This window comes from Papio anubis, chromosome 1, assembly GCF_008728515.1.
Source record: "Papio anubis isolate 15944 chromosome 1, Panubis1.0, whole genome shotgun sequence".
Lineage (NCBI taxonomy): Eukaryota > Metazoa > Chordata > Mammalia > Primates > Cercopithecidae > Papio > Papio anubis.
In genome coordinates, this window is record NC_044976.1 from 202,475,122 (window position 1) to 202,498,603 (window position 23,482).

Genomic DNA, 23,482 nt, shown 5'->3' on the forward strand with positions numbered 1-23,482 from the left:
GGCATTGTGTGGGAGGAATGTACAACCTTTAGAAGTGTTGATAGCATCTGATATTCAGCCGACCAAATGACAAGAGCTCAGGCCCACAGGTTTGCACAAGAGCACTGCTTTGCCTTAGTTTACTCGGGAGCAATTTTGAATCTTTCTATGCCTAGTTTCCCTTCCAGAAAAGCAGGGAGTGACTGTCATCTCAGGAGAGTGATGTCACAACCACGGAAGGAAACCGTCAACCATTCCACACAACTGTGGAGAGTGCCTAGTGCCAGGGGCTGGGCTTTTCAGGAATAATGGTGTAGAAATGTGGAGCTCAGCCCACAACAGGGGTACTATAAAAATAAAGTAGGCAAGTAGAAAAGACCACTGAAACCCCAGAATTGATAGAGGATAAAAACTTCCCTCCACGTGGTGGATGGTAGTGGAGTGATAAACAGTTCAGTGTTTTTAGGTCATTTTTGGTGAAGATCTATGAATTTCCAGGATTTTAAAAAACAAATTAGCACTGGCTACAAACCCACTGGCATAAGCGGCAGTGTGCTTTCTCTCTAACTGTGGACAAGTCGGGCATGTGGGGGGTGAGGTGCCCTGGGCTGGGCCTGGGGCACAGTGAATGGGGCAGAGGCACTCGCATGGAAACCAAAATGGTGCGCAGCCCAAGACTGGCTCCTCCATCAGTGTCTTTCCTCAGCGCTTTTCTTCCAAGGTAGCTTTGTGAAGCTTGACCTGGACTTGCCTAGCCTTGGAGGGACCACAACAGGAAGGCCTAATAGATTATGAACTAATCCCTCAACAAGGGCTACTTGCCCAGGAGGAGGAAATGGGCATCTCCTTCTGCGGTCCCTGCCTGGTGGGGCTGTTCAGGGAGACTGAGTTCTGAGCTCAGGAAGTCAGGCCGGCTGGCTGTGACTTCCAGCCACCATCACCAGGACAGGAGGGTTACTGAACACCGGTGTGGGCTGCATGCCTCAGTGGGCCAGGAGGGGCACGGCCTCTGAGATGGGTAGAGGCTTCCCACAGAGGCCTGGGAACCTGATCCTGGCCATAAATCTGAAAGCACCACAGCCCTCAGGAGAACTGAGAGAGAGAGGCAGGCTGGGGAAATGTCATCAGTGTGCACCCAGGCCTGGTGGAGCTGGTCTGCCCCAGCTGGAGTGAGACTCCATCAAGACGGAGCCTTTCCTGGCACCCCCGGGAGGCCGTTCTGCGTTTCCGCCCTTCATGCCTCTGAAATACCAGGGGCCATGTTCCTTCTGGTGCTTGTCCTTTTGAGCTTGGGGCCATGTTCTTTCTGGTGCTTGTCCTTTTGAGCTCGGTGTTTCAGTCATGTCTGTTTTGTAGACTTTGATTTTGTCTTAAATGAGAAAGCAAGCTGGTGAAGGTTATTTCCAAGCTAAATAGCTAGTCTGAGGGGCTTATCACTGCAGCCAATTGTGCTTATGTGGGGGTAGGAGTGTCACTGCCTACTTGAAAGTATCCAGTTGTGTGGAACAGATTCAGGGTGGCCCCTAGCACTTGGGGCTGCGGGATCTTCTGCACACTTAACCTTTAATGGTAAAGACACAAGCTTGGAGTGTTTAAGTGGTTCGTTCAAGAGCATGGTGATAGTGGTGACAAAGGGGATTTGAACCCACGTCTACGTGGCTCCAGAGTTCACTCTTTCATTGCTCCGCAAGTCCTTCTTGAGGCTTTAGTGTTTTTAGTGCATTTTGTGCCCCTAGACTCAGAGTTGACATTTAGCAGATAAATTGCTGTGAATCCAAAGAACGTTTAGTGTCTCTTGTGGCGAGGTCCTGAAATGATTATTGTATTAGTCAAACAGAATGATCATGGAGCACGGATGGAGATGTCAGATGCAATCCCTGTATCGTAAGGCAATGAAATTTAATGAAGGATAAGATGAATTCACAAATAACTACAACTCAGGGCCAAACGTGCACAGCCTGTAGCAACAGTGTCATGCTGAGATTTAAAGGAAGAAGAGGTGCCGTGGCAGAACTCCACGTGTGACCGTCCCCTCCCTGCACATAGCCAGGATTCCCTGTCAGTGCCACGGCTGAGGTGAGGAGCTCTTGCTGGATGGTGGGGTGGGGGCGGCAGGGCAGATTGAAGTCAGGGATTCTGTTATACCTGGGTTTGGAATGCCTCCTATTCAAACAAAGAAAAATATCTAACAGATGGTTGGATGTGAGTCTCAAGGAAAAATTCACTCTGAAAAGCACAGAATTCACGTATATTGCTTGTGTGAATAGTCTCAGCTAGAGTAACAAAGTCGGATGGGAGGACTCAGGACTGATTGGAAGAATGGTTTACTAAATCGTTCTTTCCTTTTCCTCCTTAGCAGATCATACCGCCAGCTGCTTAACACACAATAGTTTAAAAATTGTTTCTTCTTACCTCTGAGTGAAGGTAAGCACATTCAGGGAGATGGGAGAGTCTTTTCAATGGATAGAGTGTCATCTTTGATGATCAGCCCCGACAGGGACTGATCTTAGTAAAGCTGCTAGTTCAGGCACCCAGTTCCCAGCCCTCCAGTTATCAAGGGGGTGGGAAGGCTGGTGGCTGGAAAACGTGGAACAAACCTGCTCCTCTTCTTTTCCTGCCAATTTCCGTGTTTGTAGAAAGTTGTGTCTGTGTATCGCACCTGTGTGTGTGCTGGTGGCAGATGCTTGTGTAGCACAGTGACTTGGAACAAAACAGCATGGCTGATGAGGCTGAAGGCGGGTGGGCTAAGTAAACAGGCATTGCATTGCACATTTTGTGGGCAAAGAAGTTGAAGCATCGCATGATTTTAACAAATTACTTGCCAGATGATTTCAACACATAGTGCAGAATTTAGAATCAATAATGCCAAATTGGCCACGTGATTTATATAAAACCAAGTGCTATGGTTTTTATATTATCTTTAGAGGAGAAACCATTTTGATCTGTGTCCAAATAACTTATTTTATTTTATTTTTGAGACGGAGTCTCACTCTGTCGCTTGAACTGGAGTGCAGTGGTGCAATCTTGGCTCACTGCAACCTCTGCCTCCTGGGTTCAAGCGATTCTCCTGCCTCAACCTCCTGAGTAGCTGGGATTACAGGCACCTGCCACTACGCCAGCTAATTTTTTTGTAGTTTTAGTAGAGACAGGGTTTCACCATGTTGGCCAAGCTGGTCTTGAACTCCTGACCTCGTGATTTGCCCGCCTCGGCCTCCAAAAGTGCTGGGATTACAGGTGTAAGCCACCGCGCCCGGCCTCCAAGTAACTCTTGAGATAGAAAATAACTCATTAGCTATATATGGGCAGAACATTTGAACAACTCATTAGCTATATACTGGCAGAACATTTGAACAACTCTAGCAAGAACTGTCAGTTTAGGGATGCCGCCTCTAAATGGGGGCTTACAATATAACATTTTGCAGGAAGTCCTGTCTGATTGATACACAGCTGCCTAGATGAAGGACCAGTTAACAATTTCATGAGTTGTAAATATAAAAGTTGTGTACCACAATAAAAAAGAAAAAGAAGTATGGCTGCATTGTTGATGGCTGGCAAACAGCCCCCAAGAATCCTAGTGACTCCAACACTGCCACCTTTCCTCTGTGGGTGCGGTCGCCTGCGGATGCGAGTGTGCATCTGCGCCTCAGTATGCATACTCGAGATGCCTGCTCTCATAGACCGTGCAGAGCGTCACTGCACTTACCTGATTCATGTGGCCTTAGTGTTGTAGATACACTGTGTCGCTTTCATCCTCCCTCCTCCCCCAAAAAGATGCCACAGAGAACGGTGAACTGGGATAAGCAATGAGCAGAACAACAGTTGAAGAAGCACCTCACGAACCTCCCCAGAGAAACGGGATGGAGGAGCGCCCAGGGTACTCTTGCCCTCTTGCCTGCGCTGCCATTTCCTTCCGGCCTGGGTTTCTAGCTCTTTTTGTGGAATGCTTTCTGTGTTTCCTATTTCTGGATGCCTAAGGAGTGGCCAGTCATACTCCTGGCTGACCACTGCCAGGCACTGTGGTTTTCCTCACTGAACTCAAGGAGTCACCCTCCGTGGGGAGGCCACACTCAGCTCCAGGCCTGCCGTTTAGCCTTTGGGGCTTGGCTGTAAAGTTGCCCAAGAGGATTACAGGAGCTGCCAGCCAAGTTTAATTTGGCCACCTCAGAGAACTGCAGCAAGGCCCTACCAGCTTCCCATTAGACAAACAACTGCATTTAAATTAAATACAGTTTGCACCTCTAGGGAGTACTGGCCTGAAAATAATAGCATTCTGTCTCTGATTATAGAGTACACGTTTATTAATTGCTGATTCTTAGTTTACCAAAAAAAAAAAAAAATTATAAAAGCATTACCATTTACTTTCCAAAGGGTAAGAGAGTCTCTACAATACCCTCCCCCAACCCTCTCCTCAAATTTCCAAATCCTAAATGCTATGAAGAAATTTGTGTGACTGTTTAAAATTGAGTATTTCCTTCTAACTATTGTCTTTTGAAAACGGATGGTTCACCAGGCCAGTGATACTCTGTGGACTGCATTTTGGGACCTCTACCCCAGCAAGGATACAGGCTCCTCGGGGTCTTCAAGATGGGAAAAGTTGTCTCGGAATTTACCCAAATGTCGTTCTCACCATAAAAGATATACTTGTAGAAACGGGAAGCTTCAATATAACTCAAACCACTGGACACAGCAATAACTATAAACATTTTAATTTCAAAAACAAAGGTGTGTGCGAGTGTTGTGTGACACAGTAAGGGTTGCGGGGCTTGGAGAACAAGCACGCGTCCCTGGGAAGCCCGCAGGGTGCTGGCAGCCCGCAAATCGCTTAGACTACAGTGAGGGGCATTGTGTGACTCTGAGGGGGCTTTCCATGCACCGAATGGACTCAGTTTCTAAACTCACATCCTAATGTATCCTGGCTCTTCACAGAATACTGGAGACATGACTGCATGCACGATCACGGTTCTTGTTGTGAAGCTGCCACCATGTGACGCTTAACAGCTGCATGAATATTATAAAGAAATAGGGTTTTCCTGACACTTAGATTTAACCTTAATGCATCTAACCGGCTGATGGTATCAGACGTGCTGCTGTTCATTTATTTTTCATGGTAACAGTAACATATAAAGTGCCAATGATGTAACATGCAGTTGTCTTATTTTCATCAGGGCATTTGTTTCATGGCTCTGTTTAGTTGTTTTAAAATAGTAAATGGCTTTTGTTTGCGATTTCAGATTCTGGAACATGTGTGGTGCTGTCCGTGGTGCGCCGTTCTGGGTGGCGCTGTGCCTGGCGGGGAAGGTGTGCTGTGGCTTCTTTGTTGTTTTTTTGTTTCCCCATCATGTGAGGTTTTTTTTTTGTTGTTTGTTTGTTTTTTTCAAAAACCTGAGATAAGTTCTGTGTTCTGGAACAGCTCTCCTTTTCCACAGGAGGAGCCCCTCATGGATCGCAGTATTGGTTGGTTGTGATTTGGGGAGCACGAAGGAGAGCAATGCAGGTGGGAGCGGTGGGGACCCGGCCTCCCCGCCCGGTCGCATGCCCGTCACTGTTCGTCCGATACACTTTGCTGCGAGGCCGTGTCGTCCAGGCCCATGTCCTCCTGGCTTGCTCTCCTGCAGACAACCCCGAGAGTCTCCGCCACAGCCTCAGCCGGACGTCGGTCACGAAGCTGCCCCTGCTCGGTGGCATCGGTGGGCTCACATGGCTCGGAGAGGTGCTTCCAAAGAGAAGAGAGAAGCAGTGAACAGCTCAGCAAATGTGCACTACCCACTTGTAACTGGCCTCACCCCACCCGTGCTGTGGGAGCTAAAGGCTAGTGCTGCCATATCCTTGAGGTCAGGTTCTAAAGTCAGGTCAAATGATGGAGGGCCAGCACGGTGGCCTCTGAGGACAGGACGGGCAACATCTGAGACACAGGGGCTCTGCGCATGGGCCTCTGGATGACTGCACTGGAAAGAGCGGCCCTGGGGGTAAAGGGCATTTGTGCGCCTGGCTTTCCAGCTGTGGTTCGTGTCACTTCCTGCACACTTAGCCTGTCATGCATGCTGAGTTCTAGCAGGCTTGACTCCAGGAGAACACGGAGGCCATTCTATTCTGGGGGCATGTGGTCTCAAGACAATTGTCTGTTTTGGAGAGCCGGAAGGAGAAGTTGACGGAATCGCAGAACTACACCCACAGACTGACTTTAACAGAGATTGGGGCAGGGAGAAGGGTGATACTTCATGCATTTTTATTGAGGAAATAAAGAAAAGGGAGGGGAAATGTATTCTTTTAGTTATCTAACTAAGGTCAAACTCCTGAAGTAACCAGCTTTTTCCTCTTCACCAGGACAGCCTGGGGGTTCCAGGAGAGCCCATAAATCTCCCCCTCCGTGGAAGATGGCACCCACGGCTGCAATCCTGTGGCTCCTTGTGGGGCGGCTGGCCCAGCCTCGGCTTCCCCTGGCAGGAAGGTACTTGCCTGGAGAGCTGTTTCCCATGAAGGAGAGGGAGGGCGACACTAGGAATGTTCAGGTGCAGCCCCCTCTCTCCATCTGCAAATAACCTCACCCAGAACCAGAGGCCAAGCCGCGGTGTGGCCCCTTCTCTCCACCTTTAAATAACCTCACCTAGAACCAGAGGCCAAGCCATGGTGTGGCCCCTTCTCTCCACCTTTAAATAACCTCACCCAGAACCAGAGGCCAAGCTGCGGTGTGGCCCCTTCTCTCCACCTGCAAATAACCTCACCCAGAACCACAGCAAGCCACGGTGTGGCCCCTTCTCTCCACCTGCAAATAACCTCACCCAGAACCAGAGGCCAAGCTGCTGCAACTCTGGTGCTTGATGGAAAGCATGAGCCATGGTCAGGAAAACCTGAACACTCAAAAGGAGTGGGGCACCTCTCCAAATCTGACCCATTTTTGCCTTGACACCATCGATTTTTCTGTCTACCAGGTTACGAAGGAGAACTGCCGGGTATTTATTTACTTTTTTCGCACTGATGAAGCTCAAGTATTCATTTCATCTCAGCTGGCTCGGGATTCTGGACAAGTAAGAGCTTATTTGGGTGAAGTCCTTAAAACGCTCCTTGTCTAGTATTTAAATACCTAAAAGCAGTGGGCCGTCTCAGCAGCTTTAAAGTTAAATCTATTGGCTGAGAAGCAATGATACTCCAACTCCATTGGAGAAGAAGCAATGATGCTCCAACTCCATTGGAGAAGAAGCAATGATGCTCTAACTCCATTGGAGAAGAAGCCTTGTGTCTTCAAACTCCATTGGGAGGAAAAACGTGATGCTCTAACTCCATTGGAGAAAAACAATGATACTCTAACTCCATTGGAAGAAATGATGCTCTCTAACCATTTGGAAGAAGCAATGATCACTCCTATGGTGGAGAAAACTTAATGCTCTAACTCCATTGGGAAAACGTGACCATCGCTCCATTGGAAAAGCAATGATGCTCTAACTCCATTGGAGAAAAGAAGCAATGATGCTCTAATAACTCTGGAAAAGCAATGATGCTCTAACTCCATTTGGGAGGAAAACATGGTAACTCCTAACTGTGGAGGAAAAGCAATGACACTCTAACTCCATTGGAGAAAAGCAATGATGCTCTAACTCCATTGGAGAGAAAAGTGCTCCTAACTTTCCATTGGAAAATGATACTCCTTCGTAGGCAGGGCACCCTCTCCCTCAGGCCAGAACCATGTGAGAAGAGTCCCACTGTGTGGTGGTGAGGCATGCCCAGGCCGGGTGGCCTGAAGTTCATGCAGAACCCCTGTGTCCGGTGACTCCTTTCAGTGTCTGCCTGGGCTTTATCATTTACAGGACATGTGCTCTGTATCTTGTCTGCTTCCAAGAGTAGCTAAGCCACTTCGTGTCTAATCACTGTCCTTTGTCACTCTGGGAACCCCACAGAGGAGGGGAGGGGGTTCTGCAGGCAGAAAGGTGGGAATGCAAGGCAGGTACCATGCTCAGGCCAGGAGCCCATGCCACCACCCCAGCCCGTCCTGGTGAGCCCTGTCCAGCCCCTTACCCGAGTGGCCTGGCTGGCAGCCCTGGCCGAGGGGCCCATCACGATGTTGACGCTGCTGGATGACTGGGTGTCACTGGTATTGCCCCCCTCCGCAGCAGAGAGTCCGGAAATGACGAGCGCGCTGGAAAAGCTCCTCTTGCCAAAGAGGAAGCTCAGGGTGGAGCTGGTGGAAGAGCCCAGGCTGGACCTGATGAGTGCCTCGGCCCGCTCGCGGACGCTCAGGTGGCCCGTGGTGGTGACAGGCGGGGGCTGCGAGTGCAGGGACGTGGCTGAGGTGTGCAAGGAGAGCCGGCTTTCCGAGAGCCTCTGGGCCAGCTCGTGTACTGAGGTGGACGTCTGCAGGAATGTTTGGCGGCTCTCTAAGATGGGGCCAGATGAGCTCAGCATGGGCGGCCTTTGGCTTAGTGCCGAGTGTGCCTGCACGGACTGGCTCCTGCCTTTCCTCCTGCCTTTAAAAGAAAGCAGAACACAGAGTTGTAGCGGGTGGTCATGAACATCGATACCTGTGTGGTGAAGCAGGTGGCCTGCTCTGCCTGGGCCCAATGACCCCGCCTCAGTGCACCACCTGCAAGGCTGGGACAAGAGCTGGAAGCCTGACCACTGCCTCACCCACTCCCTCCCGCCAAGTCCAGGTCCTGAGAACTGAAGGGCCAACCGAAGGGCACCCAAGGGTGGGGGCTGGGGTTGGGGTTGGGGGTACAGTGTGAGAAGCTGCAGCCAGGGTGACAGATCTGCCCAGTTTGCCAGGACATTCCTGGTTCTAGCACTGAAAAGTTCCATATCCCTGGAAGCTGCTCGGTTCAGGCAAACCAGGACGATGCCAGGAGCGGAACTTGGGCTCATAAAGTAAACCCAAATGTGATCCTGGCTCAGGATCTTGGTTCCTATGCTCATCTGACCAGCAGCGATAAAGGAAAACATGCAGGGTTCTGTCATTTTTATTTGCCATGGAAAAGAAGAAAGGGGAGGAGAGCTGAAAGCCCATGCCGTGGCCTCCTTTCCGGAACAGCTTTCCTTACAGGCTTGCACACTACTGGCCAGGCCTGGGCCTTTGCCCACCGCCTCGCCCCTCAGGGGCCCTGCCACCCCAGCCTTTGCTGAGACTTGTCTAGACAAGGCCATTTTTGACAAAAGGGACTGGACTGCCCCCAAAGATGTGGTTGTGTCCAAGCTTCTGGAAGCAGGATAACGTCATGGGGTCTTCTGTGCATGATGGACCTGTGTAGCCTGTGGTTCAGCTTTGCAGTCTAAGCAGTCTGAGGAAACGGGTGCTGGCTAGAACACCGGGTTGCTTAACTTGAGCATCCATGATCACCAGGGGCTAACTGCAAAATATCATTTTGATGGGAGCAGCTAGTGACGTCACAGTTCTATGAATGGCCTCATGGGCATGTCTCCTGCAGCTGCTACAGTTAGGCATTAAATCAAGACAAACAGAGGGGGCGGAGGCATGAGTATCAGAAAGGACGTCCTATGCATTGCCTTGTGTTCTACCTCACCCGAAATGCCCATTATTCATTGTGCATCTGGTGATTCTGAAGCGGGTGTGGCTGCCCCTAGGAGAACCCAAGAACTGACACGTCATGTGAGAGGCAATTCCTTAGGGATACACATTACGAAGGGGATTCCAGGGATCCTTCCAGCCCCACCCCACCCCACTGTGGCCTAGGCTGAAGGAGCCTTTCTGCCTCATGTTGACCACAGTGCCAGTTTGGATGCTATGATGGTCGAGTGCCCATTTGCAGGGGGCACTGGTGCTCCCATCTCACTTTCTCCTGCTCGTGTGGTGACGGTGTGGAGTGCTCACCCCACAGTGCTGTGGGCTTCCACGTGACGGGGTTGCCCTCCCCAGGGTGAGTGTGCTCAGCCCCTAGCATGGGGCCCACCCGCCTCTGCCGCAGGAGGGATGCATCCAGGCCAGCCTGAAAGGTCCCGGCTGAGTAGCTGAATATGTTCCTCTTACAGAGAAAAAGGAGAGGAGGAAAGGGATCCTGATGAATCAGAATGAAAAACAAGGGGGGCGATTTGTTAGTTTATTCAGCGTCTGGCAGGGCCGGACGTCTGTTTGCGATTTCTACTGTAAAGCTGATCACTGTCCAAAAATACTCCACATTGATCCACAAGTCAATGATGGTGATGCTCAAAAGAAGACCACCCACACTTGGTGGGGAACTTCCCAGAGAATTCCAGGAACAAGGGGACAAATAACCCACTGTGTGTCAAAGGGCAGTGGCCTGCTGTACTCTGTGCAAGACAAGGACTCCCCCACCACCTGATTTCATTGCTTCAGATTTTCTCATTGCTCTTTTTTTTTTTCAAAATTAATTTTGCAAATGGAGCAGCACTAAGGAAGCAAACTATGCTAAATGCATTTGTGCTACTCAGGATCATTATTTTACAATTTAACTTATTTTGCAAATTACTGTATTACCAAGTTATGAATGTTTCTAGGGGAAACCTTTTTAGAAGCTGAATGGAAATACCTCATATGTAAATCACCCTCCTTGGTTTATTATCGTGGCGCTTAATTCCTTTGTCTTTGATGTTGTCTGAAAAGTGGTGGTGTTGCTCCTTAGTGATATGAGAACACAGCCTCCCTCTCCAATCTGGGATTCGGATTAGTTACGAATTCCTAACTGCTCACCAGTAAGTAGGTCACCAGCCTCCACTGCTAGGCCAACTCCCCTTCCAGCTGTGACATATACTTTTTACCCCAGCAAGCCGATTGCAGGTTGTCGGGCCCTAGATGAGGCTGGCATAGTGAGCGCCTGGCGGCTGGGTGCAAAGTGCTGTGTGCACCAGCAGCAGCCGATGCACAGCGTGGCCGGCCTGGGGAGAGGAGTTCTGCTCGTGGGGTCTCAGGCAGGAGGGAGCCCAGTCCGCTCAGCCTCTAGCAAGGGCTCGGGATTGGGATACCTGGCCAGAACTGAGGCAGGGACCAACGAAGGCTGGGGGCAGCTGGGTCCCCAGTTATGCGAGTTGAGTCTTGGTGACTTGGTGAGTAAAATAAGACCCTTGTTAGAATTTGGTTCAAATTCGCCCTTCAAAACTGCTCACTCTTTGCTACTTGGCTAAGTGTCTCTGTCATGCACTTCCCAGAGAAGCAGGTCCTCCCGTCTGAGAGGCCCCCGACCACCTCTCGAATGGCACTCAGCACACTGTGTTGTCACTGTCTGATGCACGGTCCTCTCCACTATATGCCCTTTCTGCAGCAAAGGAGCCCTGTATCACCACTATGAGCTCAGCACCCAGCACACTAACATGTAAGTAAAGGATACACGGGACAAACCTGCAAAACAGACCAGATGCCAAAACCCTGATTAGAAATCCAGTGGGTCTCAGAAAGTTCGGGGTGGGTACAGTGTTTCTTAAACTTGGCCATTAGAAGCATTTCAAAAAATTAATTAGTATCTTGACTAGAGGCTGAGACCCAAGGGGCTGCCACTGCAGACTGGAGGGCAAGCTAAAGGTTAGGAAAATAGGAAGGTGATTCCTCCATTGTTCCAGGGTCAAGTACAAAGATCCGGGATCAGGAATGTCCTCCCCATAGCTGGAGACTGGCCTCTAACCCCCCTGCACTGGCCAAGCAGGTCTCCGGCTTCCTTTCTGGGAGCTGTGTGTCTCAACTGGGACGGGCACGGTTGTTTTACTTAACTGGGAGGAGGGTGAGAAGGAGGCCAGAGACTGAAATCAAATCCAGTTATGTTCACATGCCTGAAGGGAATGATGGCCTGCTGGGAATGGCAGGCAGGTGGTTTCTGCAAAGTGTCCCGGGCAGGGCCAGGCAGAGCCACCCCTCCACTGTGGTAGCCTCCTTCTTGGGCTTGCTCTCCTTGGAACCCCAGGGGCTACCTGCACATTGGGTCTCAAGTGCAGTGTCTTGAGATGAATGAAAGCTTTGCGCTCCCGGTCCCAGTCAGGGCTACAGACCCACATGCGCACACCATCTGCATCCATGAAGGAGGAGGTCAGAATCAGGGGCATGGCCAGGTGCAGGAGGTAAGAGCCTGTGGGTGCAACTTCTCTCTTACTGACACCACGGGCATCTTCTAGCATCTGCTGTGTATTGAGTGCCGAGGGTGCCATGGTGTGGGTGTAGGAGCCCTCAGGAAGTTCACACCTACTCGTACTCTCCTTTTCCAAGGCCAAGGGCTCCAACATGAGGCCCAGGAGTGTATGTGTTGGGGGAGCTGCTAACTGCTGAGACAAGACAATGGCTCCTGACCTTCTACCACCCATGGGGAAGAAGCAAGTGTAGTGAACCACAGTGGAAGGTGGCACGTGCCCCACTGTGGCTGTAACCACAGTGGGAGTAGAAAGAAGGTGACGTTTAATTTTTCCAGGGGACAAGAAAGAGAGATGTCCATGTCTTGAGTGTGGGGTCGTCAAGTTATCCCTTTCCTGTGCCTATTTTGGGCGGCTCTGGATTTCTTCCAGGAGACCTGCTGTGCCCATGGTGTCTCAGAATTCCCTGCTGCCTGGAGGCTTCCTGGGGGCCCCGGATGCTGGTTTGAAGCAAACATGCACATACCTTCCAGCCTCCTGAATTCGAGTTTGGCCTCCAGCCCTGTTCCCACTGGCATCCCCACAGTGGGCATTTTGCTGATGTCGCCGGCCGGCCTCAGGCCCCGTCATGAGCTTTAAAGGAGTTGCCCCAGGAGGCCCCACTGAAGGCAGCTGCCATAGCGGAGGCTGAGTGCAGAGATGCTCGAGCAGCTGAGGCAGGGCTGTCCCCTGATATCCTCCCCACTGGGCCTCATGCCCCGCACCTTCCTGTAGCTCACTGGGCCCCCTCGGGGACTCCAGTCCGAATGGTCCGGACAGGCGGCTGCCCTCAGTGCTTGAGTTCCTCATAGGGACCGCTTGAGGATCTCAGCTGCATCTGAGGGCAGCCTGGCTGCTCTCGGGCTGGGGAAGTACCTGAAGGGGACCATCGGTGCAGTCCTCCCCTCAGCCTATCAGCTATCCTTAGGGCCCCTCTTTTCAGAGCCCTATCACCAAGTATCACCAGGAGCCTTCAGTCCTGGGTCTCCTGGAGAGCCTTCTGGACAGCTGAGTCACATCCTGGAGGGATTCTGGCAGGGGGATTGGGGCACCAAGGACATGATGGTACATTTCAGGAGAGCCAACAAGATCGGCAGCTCTTGGCTCCACTGCTCTTGGCTGTGATAGAACCTGGCTACAGCTGCAAGTCTGAGACCCGAGGGCCTTACACCCTCGCCCTCTAGGGAAGCTGTAGTGTAAGTGGCTGAGGCCAGGAGGGGTAACCATCCACTCATTCATTCAACCTTTGTCTGCTGAGCCCAGACCATGCTTACTACCCAGCTCAGCACCTCAGAGGTTTCCCCTGGTGGCCCCTGCAGCCATCTGTGTCCCCACAGGGCCAGGAAGCTGTGGAGCGGGAGCATGTCAACCAGCTCCCACCCATTCCTGCTTGGCCATGTGCTGGGTTCCTAGGACTCCAGAATTCGCTGCCCCAAACTGGGGCCTGCACAGGCCTCTTCCCCAGGGTCCCCTCCCAGGGCGGACCTTGAGTCTACTTGTAGGCATGTGCACCCCCAGACGGGCATGTAAATGGGTGGCTCCAGTGTATGCAGGCAGCCCCTCACCTGGCAGGATGTGGGGAGAGCAGGGAGGAGGGTGGCATGGTCTTCACGTGTGCTCCTGTCACAGGCTCTGCAGAAGTTACAGCTGCCCAACTGAGCATCCAGTGTGGGCTGCACTGTCCTAGGTGCCGGGCAGTGAGCAGCTCATGGGGAATTCCGACCACAGACGAGGGACATGCATCAGGCACGGATTGGAGGGGAAGAGAAAGTGGGGCAGGGGGACGGCAGTGCTGTATGGAAGGCTGGCCGGGGTCTCTTGGATAAGCTGGGATTTGATGGGAGGCTGCGTGAGTGAATGAAGGAGCTGCAAGCCTGGGAGAGGCACGTTCGACACAGAGGAGGCAGCAGCTGAGGGGGTCCTGAGGAGGAGAATGCTTGACACTGGTGAGGGACAGCAAGAGGCCGTGTGCTGGGGATATGGGCTTGTAGGAGAGGGCTGAGAGAAGACATCAGAGAGGCAGCAGGTCAGATGGGGGTCTGCAGGGGAGGGGTGCGCATGGGATGTGCGTGGGTGTTCCGGGCTGAATCGTGTTCCCTCCCCAGATTCCTCTGTTGAAGCCTTAACCCCCAGGACCTCAGGGTGGGGCCTTACTTTGATACAGGGTCATTGCAAATGTAGTTCATTAAGATAAGATCATACTGGAGTAGGATGGGCCCTGAGTCCAAGATGACCAGTGTCCTTATAAAAAAGGGACGTGTGGACACAGACAAGCACACAGGAAGAACACGATGTGAAGACGAAGCCAGAGCTCAGTGGTGCTTCTCCAGGCCAGGGGATGCCAAAGATGCCAAAGAACCACCACAAGCTAGGGAAGGGTCCTGGACCCCACTCCCCTCCAGCCCTCAGGGGGAACCAAGCCTGCCCCACACCTGGATCTCAGACTTGCAGCCTCCAGAACTGGCAGACGGCAGGCTCATGCTGTTTAAGCCACCCGAGCCATGGCACTTTGTTATGGCAGCCTAAGCAGACTCACAAATTCTGAGCTGAAGCCATCATTCAACAGAAGAACAACGTGAACTGATTTAAGTTTAAATAAAATCACTCTGACTTGCTTTGTGGAGATTTACGATTTTGTGAGTTTCAGAGCTGCATGAAAGACCAGAGAGAAAAAGCAGGAGAGACGATAGCAGGAGAGGTTTTTCCTTCTTTTAAGTAGGAAAGGGGTGGCACGCCTTGTTCAATCTCCCCTGTCCCCTTCTAGCTCTCTGACCCTCTGCTGGGGATAAAAGCCTTGGCATAGCTTCCTAGGCTGCAGTGCCTTCTTTCCTCAGCATGTCAGCTCCTTGAGCTAGAAAGGGACTTGAGATAGTCCCTTGCTCTGCTCCTGTCCCTCCCTGACCACAGTGAGAAAGTAAAGGAGCCCCTGCTGGCTGCTTCAGAAAGAACTGGGTGTCAGCTTTGCCTGCTTGTGAGGCCAGAAGGAAGATCACTTATAAGTGGAACCCTTGCCAGCCTGGGGACAGGACAAAGTCATGCTGGGCAGGGACATGCCAGCTGCACAGATGGAAGGCAGGAAGCAAGGGCGGCACACTCAGTATTCAGTAATGCTTGCTTCCATCAGCTCATTCCCAGGGCTGGGGACAAGCAGCATCCCTGGGGCCAGGACAATGGGATGGTGCAAGGTGGTTGGGATCACAAGTTCTGCGGCCAGCTTGCCTAGGCATGACTTTCAGACTGGCCACTGCCTGGCTGGGTGACACTGGACAGTGACCTAAGTTTTCTAGGCCTCTGGTCTCCACCCAAATTTCATCTTGAATTATAATCCCCATGTTTTGAGGGACAGACCTGCTGGGAAGTGAATGGATCATGGGGGTGGTTTCCCCAGGCCGTTCTCGTGATAGCGGGTGAGTTCTCGTGAGAGCTGATAGTTTTAAAGTGTGGCACTTCCTTGGTCTCACTCTCTTCTGCTGCCATGTAAGACACACCTTGCTTCCCCTTCACCTCCTGCCATGATTGTAAGTTTCCTGAGGCCTCCCCAGCCATGTGGACCTGTGAGTCATTTAAACCTATTTTTATAAATTACCCAGTCTCAGGTTGTATCTTTATAGCAGTGTGAAAATGGACTTTTATGGAGAATTGGTACCAGCACAGTGGGGTATTGCTATAAAGATACCTGAAAATGTGGAAGCAACTTTGGAACTGGGTGATAGCCAGAGATTGGAATAGTTTGGGGGGCTCAGAAGAAGACAGGCAGATGAGTGAAAGTTTGGAACTTCCTAGAGACTTGCTCAGTGGTTATGACCAAAATGTTGATAGTGATATGGACAATGAAGTCGAGGCTGAGGTGGTCTCAGATGGAGATGAGAAACTTTTTGGGAACTAGAACAAAGGTCACTCTTGCTGTGCTTTAGCAAAGACACTGGCGGCATTTTACCCCTGCCCTAGAGATCTGTGGAACTTTGAACTTGAGAGAGATGATTTAGGGTACCTGGTGGAAGAAATGTATAAGCAGCAAAGGATTCATGGGGTGACCTGACTTATTCTGAAAGCTTTCAGTCATATTTGTTCATGAAGAGATGGTTTGGAAGTAGAACTTACGTTTAAAAAGGAAGCAGAATATAAAGGTTTGGAAAATTTGCAGCCTGACGATGGAGGAGAAAAGAAAAGCCCATTTTCTGGGGAGGAATTCAAGCCCACTGCAGAAATTTGCATAAGTAACAAGGAGCAGAATGTTAATAGCCAAGACAATGGGGAAAATGTCTCCAGGGCATGTCAGAGATCTTCACAGAAGCCCCTCCTATCACAGGCCTGGAGGCCTAGGAGGGAAAAATGGTTTCATGGGTTGGGCCACGGACACCACCATTCTGTGCAGCCTCTGGATTTGGTGCCCTGCATCCCAACCACTCCACCTCCAACATGGCTAAAAGGGGCCAAGGTACAGCTTGGGTCATTGCTTCAGAGGGTGCAAACTCCAAGCCTTTGCTGCTTTCATGTGGTGTTGGGCCTGAGGGTGTGCAGAAGACAAGAGTGGAACTTTGGGAACCTCTGCTTAGATTTCAGAGGAGGTATAGAAATGCTGGGCATCCAGGCAAAAGTCTGCTGCAGGGGCAGAGCTCTCATGGAGAACCTCTGCTAGGGCGGTGTGGAAGGGAAATATGTGGTTGGAGCCCCCAGAGTCCCACTGGGTTACTGCCTAGTGGAGCTGTGAGAAGAGGGCCACCATCCTCCAGATTCCAGAAAGGTACATACACCAACAGCTTGCACCGTGCACCTGGAAAAGCTGCAAACACTCAACCCCAGCCCATGAAAGCAGCTGCGGGGACGGTACCCATGCAGAGCTGCCCAAGGCACTGGAAGCCCACCTCTTGCGCCAGTGTGACCTGGATGTGAGACATGGCATTGAAGGAGATTTTGGAGCTTTAAGATTTAATGACTGCCCAGCTGGGTTTTGGACTTGCATGGGGCCTGTGGCCCCTTTGTTTTGGCCAATTCCTTCCATTTGGAAGCGGAACATTTACCCAATGCTTGTTCCCCCATTGTATCTTTGAAGTAACTAACTTGTTTTTGATTTTACAGGCTCATAGGTGGAAGGGACTTGTCTTGTCTCAGATGAGATTTTGGATTTGGACTTTTGAGTTAATGTTGGAATGAGTTAAGACTTTGGGGGATGGTTGGGAAGGCATGATTGGTTTTGAAATGTGAAAGGGCATGAGATTTAGGAGGGACTAGAGACAGAATAATATGGTTTAGCTCTGTATCCCCACCCCAAAAAAATCCCCATGTGTCGAGGGAGGGACCTGGTGAGAGGTGACTGAATCATGGGGGTGGTTTCCCCCAGGCTGTTTTTGTCATAGTGAGTGAGTTCTCATGAGAGCTGGTGGTTTTAAAGTGTGGCACTTCCTCACTCTTGCTCTCTCCTGCCACCATGTAAGATGTGCCTTGCTTCCCCTTCGCCTTCCACCATAATTGTAAGTTTCTTGAGGTCTCCCCAGCCATGCAGAACTGTGAGTCAATTAAACCTCCTTCTTTTGTAAATTACCCAGTCTCAGGTAGTATCTTTATAGCAGTGTGAAAACGGACTAATACACTCAGTTTCTTTATCTGCAAGATGAGGAGGGTGAAACCGCCTGCATCTCTAAGAGCCATGGTGAGGATCCAGTGAATTTGCACATGAAAGTACTCAGGATGGTGTTGGTAGAGTTGCACCTGAGAACTGTTACTGTTACCAAATTTTATCTCCTGCAGCAAGGATGCCGTGAATAGCCGTGGGGGCAAAGAAAGAGCAGAGTGGCAGCAAGGCGGGTAAGTTCAAAGCAGCTGATGCTTGGCCCAGGGCTTCATAAATCTCCCCAACCCTCCATCCCCCTAGCAGGACAACAACGGGTCTCAGAGCCTGGGACAAAGTCAGGCTGCAGGTGTGGCCAAGGCATGTGGGGTGTGGGATATTTTGCCAGGCACGCACCTTTACTTGTAAAATGTAGAAAGTCAGCAGTGGCCTTGGCAGGAGCAGTTTTAAGAAGCATTCATGAGAAATTTAATAGCTGGTCTGGGCTTTAGTAGGTCCTGCTCCAGAGTAAGCGTGTCATTTAAATATGTGGAGGTAGATGCCCAAAAAATACAAAGCAGCTGCAAGAGTTGGAAGCGGTAACCTCTGGGAATTAGGAATGTTCCTGGGGGGTGAAGCAGGGAAACCCATGATTTTTGTTTTAATCCAGGCAGTTCTGTTTGAGTTTTAAACTATGCTGATTGTATAGTTTGATTATTAAATTTTAAGTTAAAAATCCAATTAAAAACAAAAGATCTTGCTCTGACATCTTCCACAAACGGGAAGCTGTGATTGCTTCTGTAAATGTGAGGAATGCTCACTGCCTATGGTGTTTGGACTGCAGGGAGTGGAAGAAACACCAGCTCTTCCAGGCAAGGCCAGTTGCAGGCACTGTTTTACTAGGAAGAAAGAGAAGAAGGTGTTTCCATTTTTTTTTTTCCCCCTGCCCAGGCTGGAGCGCTGTGGCGTGATCTCGGCTCACTGCGACCTCCGCCTCCTGGGTTCAAGGGATTCTCCTGCGTCAGCCTCCAAAGTAGCTGGGATTACAAGCACCCACCACCACACCTGGCTAAATGTTTTTTGTATTTTTAGTAGAGATGGGGTTTCACCATGTTGGCCAGGCTGGTCTGGAACTCCTGACCTCAAGTGATCCTCCCACCTCAGCCTCCCAAAGTGCTGGGATTATAGGCGTGCACCACAGCACCCAGCCTCCAATTTCTTTTCTGCCAAGCCTCAAGAAACCAGGTCTGAAGCGCTTCTGGAGCCCCCACCTCTGACTCCTGTCTCGGACCCTGCCCACCCCGTAGCCAGACCCCCCTGACTCTAGACTTTCTCTGGTCTACACAAGTCACCTGGAAGTACTGGCAAATGACAGATGCTTAGGCATTTCACCGTTTGGAAGCTACTCTGCATTTTCCCATCTGGAAAGTCACTCCCGTGATCCTGAAACACATTTTTCATGCGATATGAAATGTTAACTAAACAATGAGATACCGGAGGCCTGGGAGCTGCACGGGAGGCCTCCAGCAGGCGTCCTGCAGGGCCTCAGAGTAAACAGCATGGGGTGGGTGGGGCAGGGGGAGATCTTTTTTCCTTTCTTTTGAGCAGCTGATACTACCTATTTTGTCTATTTACCTATCTACCTACCTACCTACCTTTCTTTCTGTCCTCTATCAATCAGTCCCTATCTACCTATCTAGCATCTGTGAAAGGAAAATAAAATCTCCCCAAACTCATATGCCAAAGGAAAAAGTCAAGCCTGGGGACCGAGACACACAAAACTGCCTCCCTTCTAATTTGCTTGCAGAGAAATTCCTTGTGGGCCCCAAGATCTTTACTCTAAAACACTTCTGTTAAATTTCACCCTGACAATGTAAATGAACAGCTTATCTTTACAAATGTGGGACAAAGACAGGACTAGGAGTCCTCCATCTGCTCACCTGAGACAAAGGCACTCATGAGTCCTTCTTCAACTCTATGTTTACTGCATGTAAAAATGCAGATCTGCAGAGCTGGAGATGAACGTACAATTGACTATTTCTCTACCCACTCTTTTTACATGTAAAATGTGGATTCAGTGAAGGTTGATCAAAAGCCTCAAAGGCTGGTTGCAGTGGTTGCAAAATGCCCCTTTTCCCTACCCCCCGCCCCGCCTTTTTCCCCTATTGCCCATTCTTTCCCCTTTAAATAATGAAGTCCCCAAATCCTCTTTGGAAAAGGTAGCCACAGTTGGGTCTGTCGCTCATGTCCCTTTTCCCTGAGCACATCTTTAACCTTGGCAAAATAAACCTCTAAATTAATTGAAAGCTGTCTCAGATACTTTTTGGTTTACACATCCTCTCTCTCTCTCTCTGTGTCTCTCTCTCTTTTTCTCTCTCATGTCTTGCCCATGTTTGCGTACATCCTACTGTCTCTGTTCAATCCTCTGCCTTGCTCTGGGCACTCCCAGGAGGCAGGGACTGTAACTCCTGGCTCATTTGGTGCAGAGCTGGCAGGAGAAGCATGCACAGAGGCACTTATTAAACGCTCCTGGACAGTGAGGAAGAACTGAGGCCAAAAGGTAAAACCACTAACATGCTTCAGAGGGTAAAGCCAAGGGCCAGCAGGAACCAGGGCAGAGCATTCATCTCTCTCACGTTCCCAGGACACTCATCCTCTGCCAACTCTCAGGACCTCCTTTTCTAGTCCAGCCACCTCCTCCCCAGCACAGACCACCAGTGGAGTTTTGGAACTTCATCCATCTGGTGGAGTATAACTATTTGCGTGTTAGTTTAAACATGATTTTAAATTTTAGATTCAGCCAAGCTTGGCTGCAGCTACCTCCTAGGTTCCTATCTGTGGGCACCCTTCCTCCCCTCTTTTCTTCTGCTCTGAAATGTCAAGTCTAAGTGGAGGAAGGTGAGAATCAGTGAGAAGCAGGAGAGGGAAGGCAGGAGGCCTGTTTGTGTACCCCACAAACACTGGCAGAAGAGGAAGACACTACATGGGTCAATAGCTACAACACGGCCAGATGCAGAAGGCACACCATCACACGGTCATAGAGTGAGAGATGGAATGGAATAGAGCGACCCCTGGACAGGTGGACAGACAGATGAATGGCTGGCCAAGGTCATGGACAGATAGATAGATGGTAAAAGCTGAATCTAACAGATGGAGAGTTGTTTTTCTGAGCAGAAATTACAAGAGTTTGCAAATTTCCGGCATCTATTGTCCCAATGCAAGAAGGTGCTCTCAGAGGTCAAAACAACATCATAACTCAGGGCATTGCTCACTGGGACCAAATAGGACTTCATCAGTAGTTCGGAGGCCCCCACTGCACCCACCTGTTCTCTGTGTCCCTTCACAGGATGACACCCCGTGCTGAGCACCACCTTTTCTGGGCTGTTCTGCGCTGCTCTCCTGGCTGCCACCACTCGGGGCATTGTTGCCACCTGTCGCCGGGGCCCCTCCTCCGTCCACATCTTCAATGTTGCCGCCACTCTGCTGGCGGGCATTGCAGTCCTTCCGCATCCTGTGGGAGGGAGAAATCCTTTGAGGATTCTCACCAACACGTTTCTAAATCCCCCTAAACGCTCCACCATGGCCTTGCCTAAATCGGGATCGAAGACCATGCTCTCCAGGTGAGCAGCCACCTGGCATGCTGGTGGGAAGAGGGGCTGTTGTTCGCAAACCTCGGCATCTGGTCAATGAACAGACTGCACCAGGATGAATGGGCTTCAGTCTCAACCTTCCATAGGAACCCTTAGTGCCGAGGCTCGATGGGGAGCTCTGCATCTTCCGGAAAAACTTCTTAGAATTCATCCCAACTGATTACTATGTCCAGGTAAGAAGACTTATTGGATGAGAACCGTGTGCTGGAATGTTCTTCCAGTTCTTGCTAACAGATGTGGAACGGTTACTGCTAAAGACTCATGACCTTGGCAGCAGCTCTGCAAGAACTCAAGCAGATTCTCAGCCTGTGCAAATGTGGGGGAAAGAGATTCTCATCTGTATGAGATTTCCCACGGATTCATAATCTGAGACTGCTTGCTGAAACAAATGATCTATTCAATGCCACTTGGGGGTAGCAGTTTTAACCATATGAGAAAATGGTGGCTGACACTGAAATGTGAACCAGGAGTACAGAGCTCCCTGCATCCCCCATGCCTTCCCCCAACATCTGGATAGAGGCATTTGTTGTAAAAACTTACCTTACCCACTTGGTCCAGAACCAGGTCCTAATTCTGTCCAAAGTGATGGGTCCACCCCAGACGTTCTTCAGCTGCTTGTGGGTCCCTAGGTAGGATGTGGTTAGTGGGGAGACATACATGGGGTACCCCAGGGGCTGATCGCAGGAGGAGTTAATCAAGTTCCGCAGGACCTGCTTATTGTTCTGGATGCTGCCGCGCTCTGGATTGCGGTTGCGAAGAAATATGAGCTCCTGCTGCTGTCCAGCCCAAAGTCCTCGGACGCATTCTTTGTTAACCTGCCGGTCAGAGAGGGAATGGGAAGAAAGGCAGATGGCCTGTGTTTTCCAGTCTATTGGTTTCTTTTCTTTTCTTTTCTTTTTTTTTTTAGATGGAGTTTCGCTCTTGTTGCCCAGGCTGGAGTGCAATGGCGCAATCTTGGCTCACCGCAACCTCCGCCTCCTGGATTCAAGCAATTCTCCTGCCTCAGCCTCCCGAGTAGATGGGCTTACAGGCATGCACCAACACACCTGGCTAATTTTGTATTTTTTAGTAGAGACAGGGTTTCTCCATGTTGGTCAGGATGGTCTCGAACTCCTGACCTCAGGTGATCCGCCCGCCTTGGCCAATCTATTGGTTTTTAACTACAGTGAGAGAGCAGGACTCTGGGACTGAATATCTGTGACTACAAAAGTTTGGTGTAAAGCTCTTTTCACAGTCAAGCCAGAAGAGCTGTCCTGCAAGATGGATATGATGCCATCTTCATGGGGAAACTGAGAGAGAATGCAAAGAAAGTAGTTTTTGTTTTCACTTAGTGATTTGAAGCTATATGAAAAGAAGAGCCATTGGGAATAAGGCTTATTGGAGCCAGGAACGGGTTATGAGAGACAGGTGTGGGTTCTAGAGAATTAAAAAGTCTCTACAAATAAGCTATATCCTGACTCTCACCTACATGTGTGTCTACTGGGTCTTCTTGGCAAAGTCTGTGCCTGTGTGCTGGCTCTGAGGTGGAGGGTGATCCTGCCAGGGGAACGCAGCACCCAGCCCGATGCCATGCCCTGCCCCACTTGCCGGCCAGTGCTCCTTCCAGAACATTCCTCTGAACAGAGGATGCTGGCACAGGGACTCCTGTGTCAGTGGCCCCCTGTCCACCACCATTCTATTTCTTCTTAGATAGAGAGATGTGAGCCAACGGGGGACCCAGAAAGCGTGGCTGCCATACCTTGATCACCTTGAAGCTCAGGAAGCTTCTGTGGAGCATGATGACCTTGTACTCGTCGGCGCCCTCGTCCACCACGTGCCGCAGGGTGAGCAGCTCTTCCTTATTGGACAGCACTGCGCCCCGCCAGGCCGGGTCACCCTCATGGCAGATGACCACCTTCTTCTCGAAGGACTGGATGGCCTCGTAGAGGACTGCTGGGTCTTCATACTCGTCAGGGCAAGTGAACTGGTCCTGGTGGGAAGAAGTGTGGATGGGGGCTGGGCAAGGATCAGAGGAACTCACCCCTGGGAAGCATGCAGGTGGCAACTGTCCAGTGACCTCCAAAGCTAAGCCCTTTCCTCATCTTCCTCTCTCCTGTTCTTTTTCCAAATCCTGAGCTCGGCACAGAGGACACCTCTTTATCTCATTGCACTAACCAATGGAATATGCCTAGAAAAGAGCTTCATGGCTTAGGTTCCTCTGACTTTCGCATATAGTTTTAGATATAGGTTGGGCACTTTTGCTAAGTTATTG

At 50.6% G+C, this 23,482-nt stretch overlaps 1 protein-coding gene across 3 annotated transcripts in view; it reads right to left on the reverse strand.

Moving 5' to 3' along the window:
• Nucleotides 1-4,669: 4,669 nt before the first annotated feature.
• PCNX2 (pecanex 2) overlaps nucleotides 4,670-23,482 on the reverse strand; it is a 304,697-nt gene continuing 285,884 nt past the window's right edge. Inside the window, exons 30-34 of one of the 3 annotated variants that reach the window (XM_021931429.2) lie at nucleotides 22,970-23,200; nucleotides 21,772-22,046; nucleotides 20,905-21,092; nucleotides 7,990-8,438; nucleotides 4,670-5,692 (exon numbers count right to left, since the gene is read on the reverse strand). In XM_021931429.2, coding sequence (XP_021787121.2) covers nucleotides 5,519-5,692; nucleotides 7,990-8,438; nucleotides 20,905-21,092; nucleotides 21,772-22,046; nucleotides 22,970-23,200 — 1,317 coding nt within the window. In that variant the 3' untranslated portion in view covers nucleotides 4,670-5,518. Of the gene's footprint in view, nucleotides 5,693-7,989; nucleotides 8,439-20,904; nucleotides 21,093-21,259; nucleotides 21,538-21,771; nucleotides 22,047-22,969; nucleotides 23,201-23,482 lie in introns of those variants that run through there. The other 2 variants (XM_021931434.2, XM_017953734.3) reach the window with 2 other exon arrangements.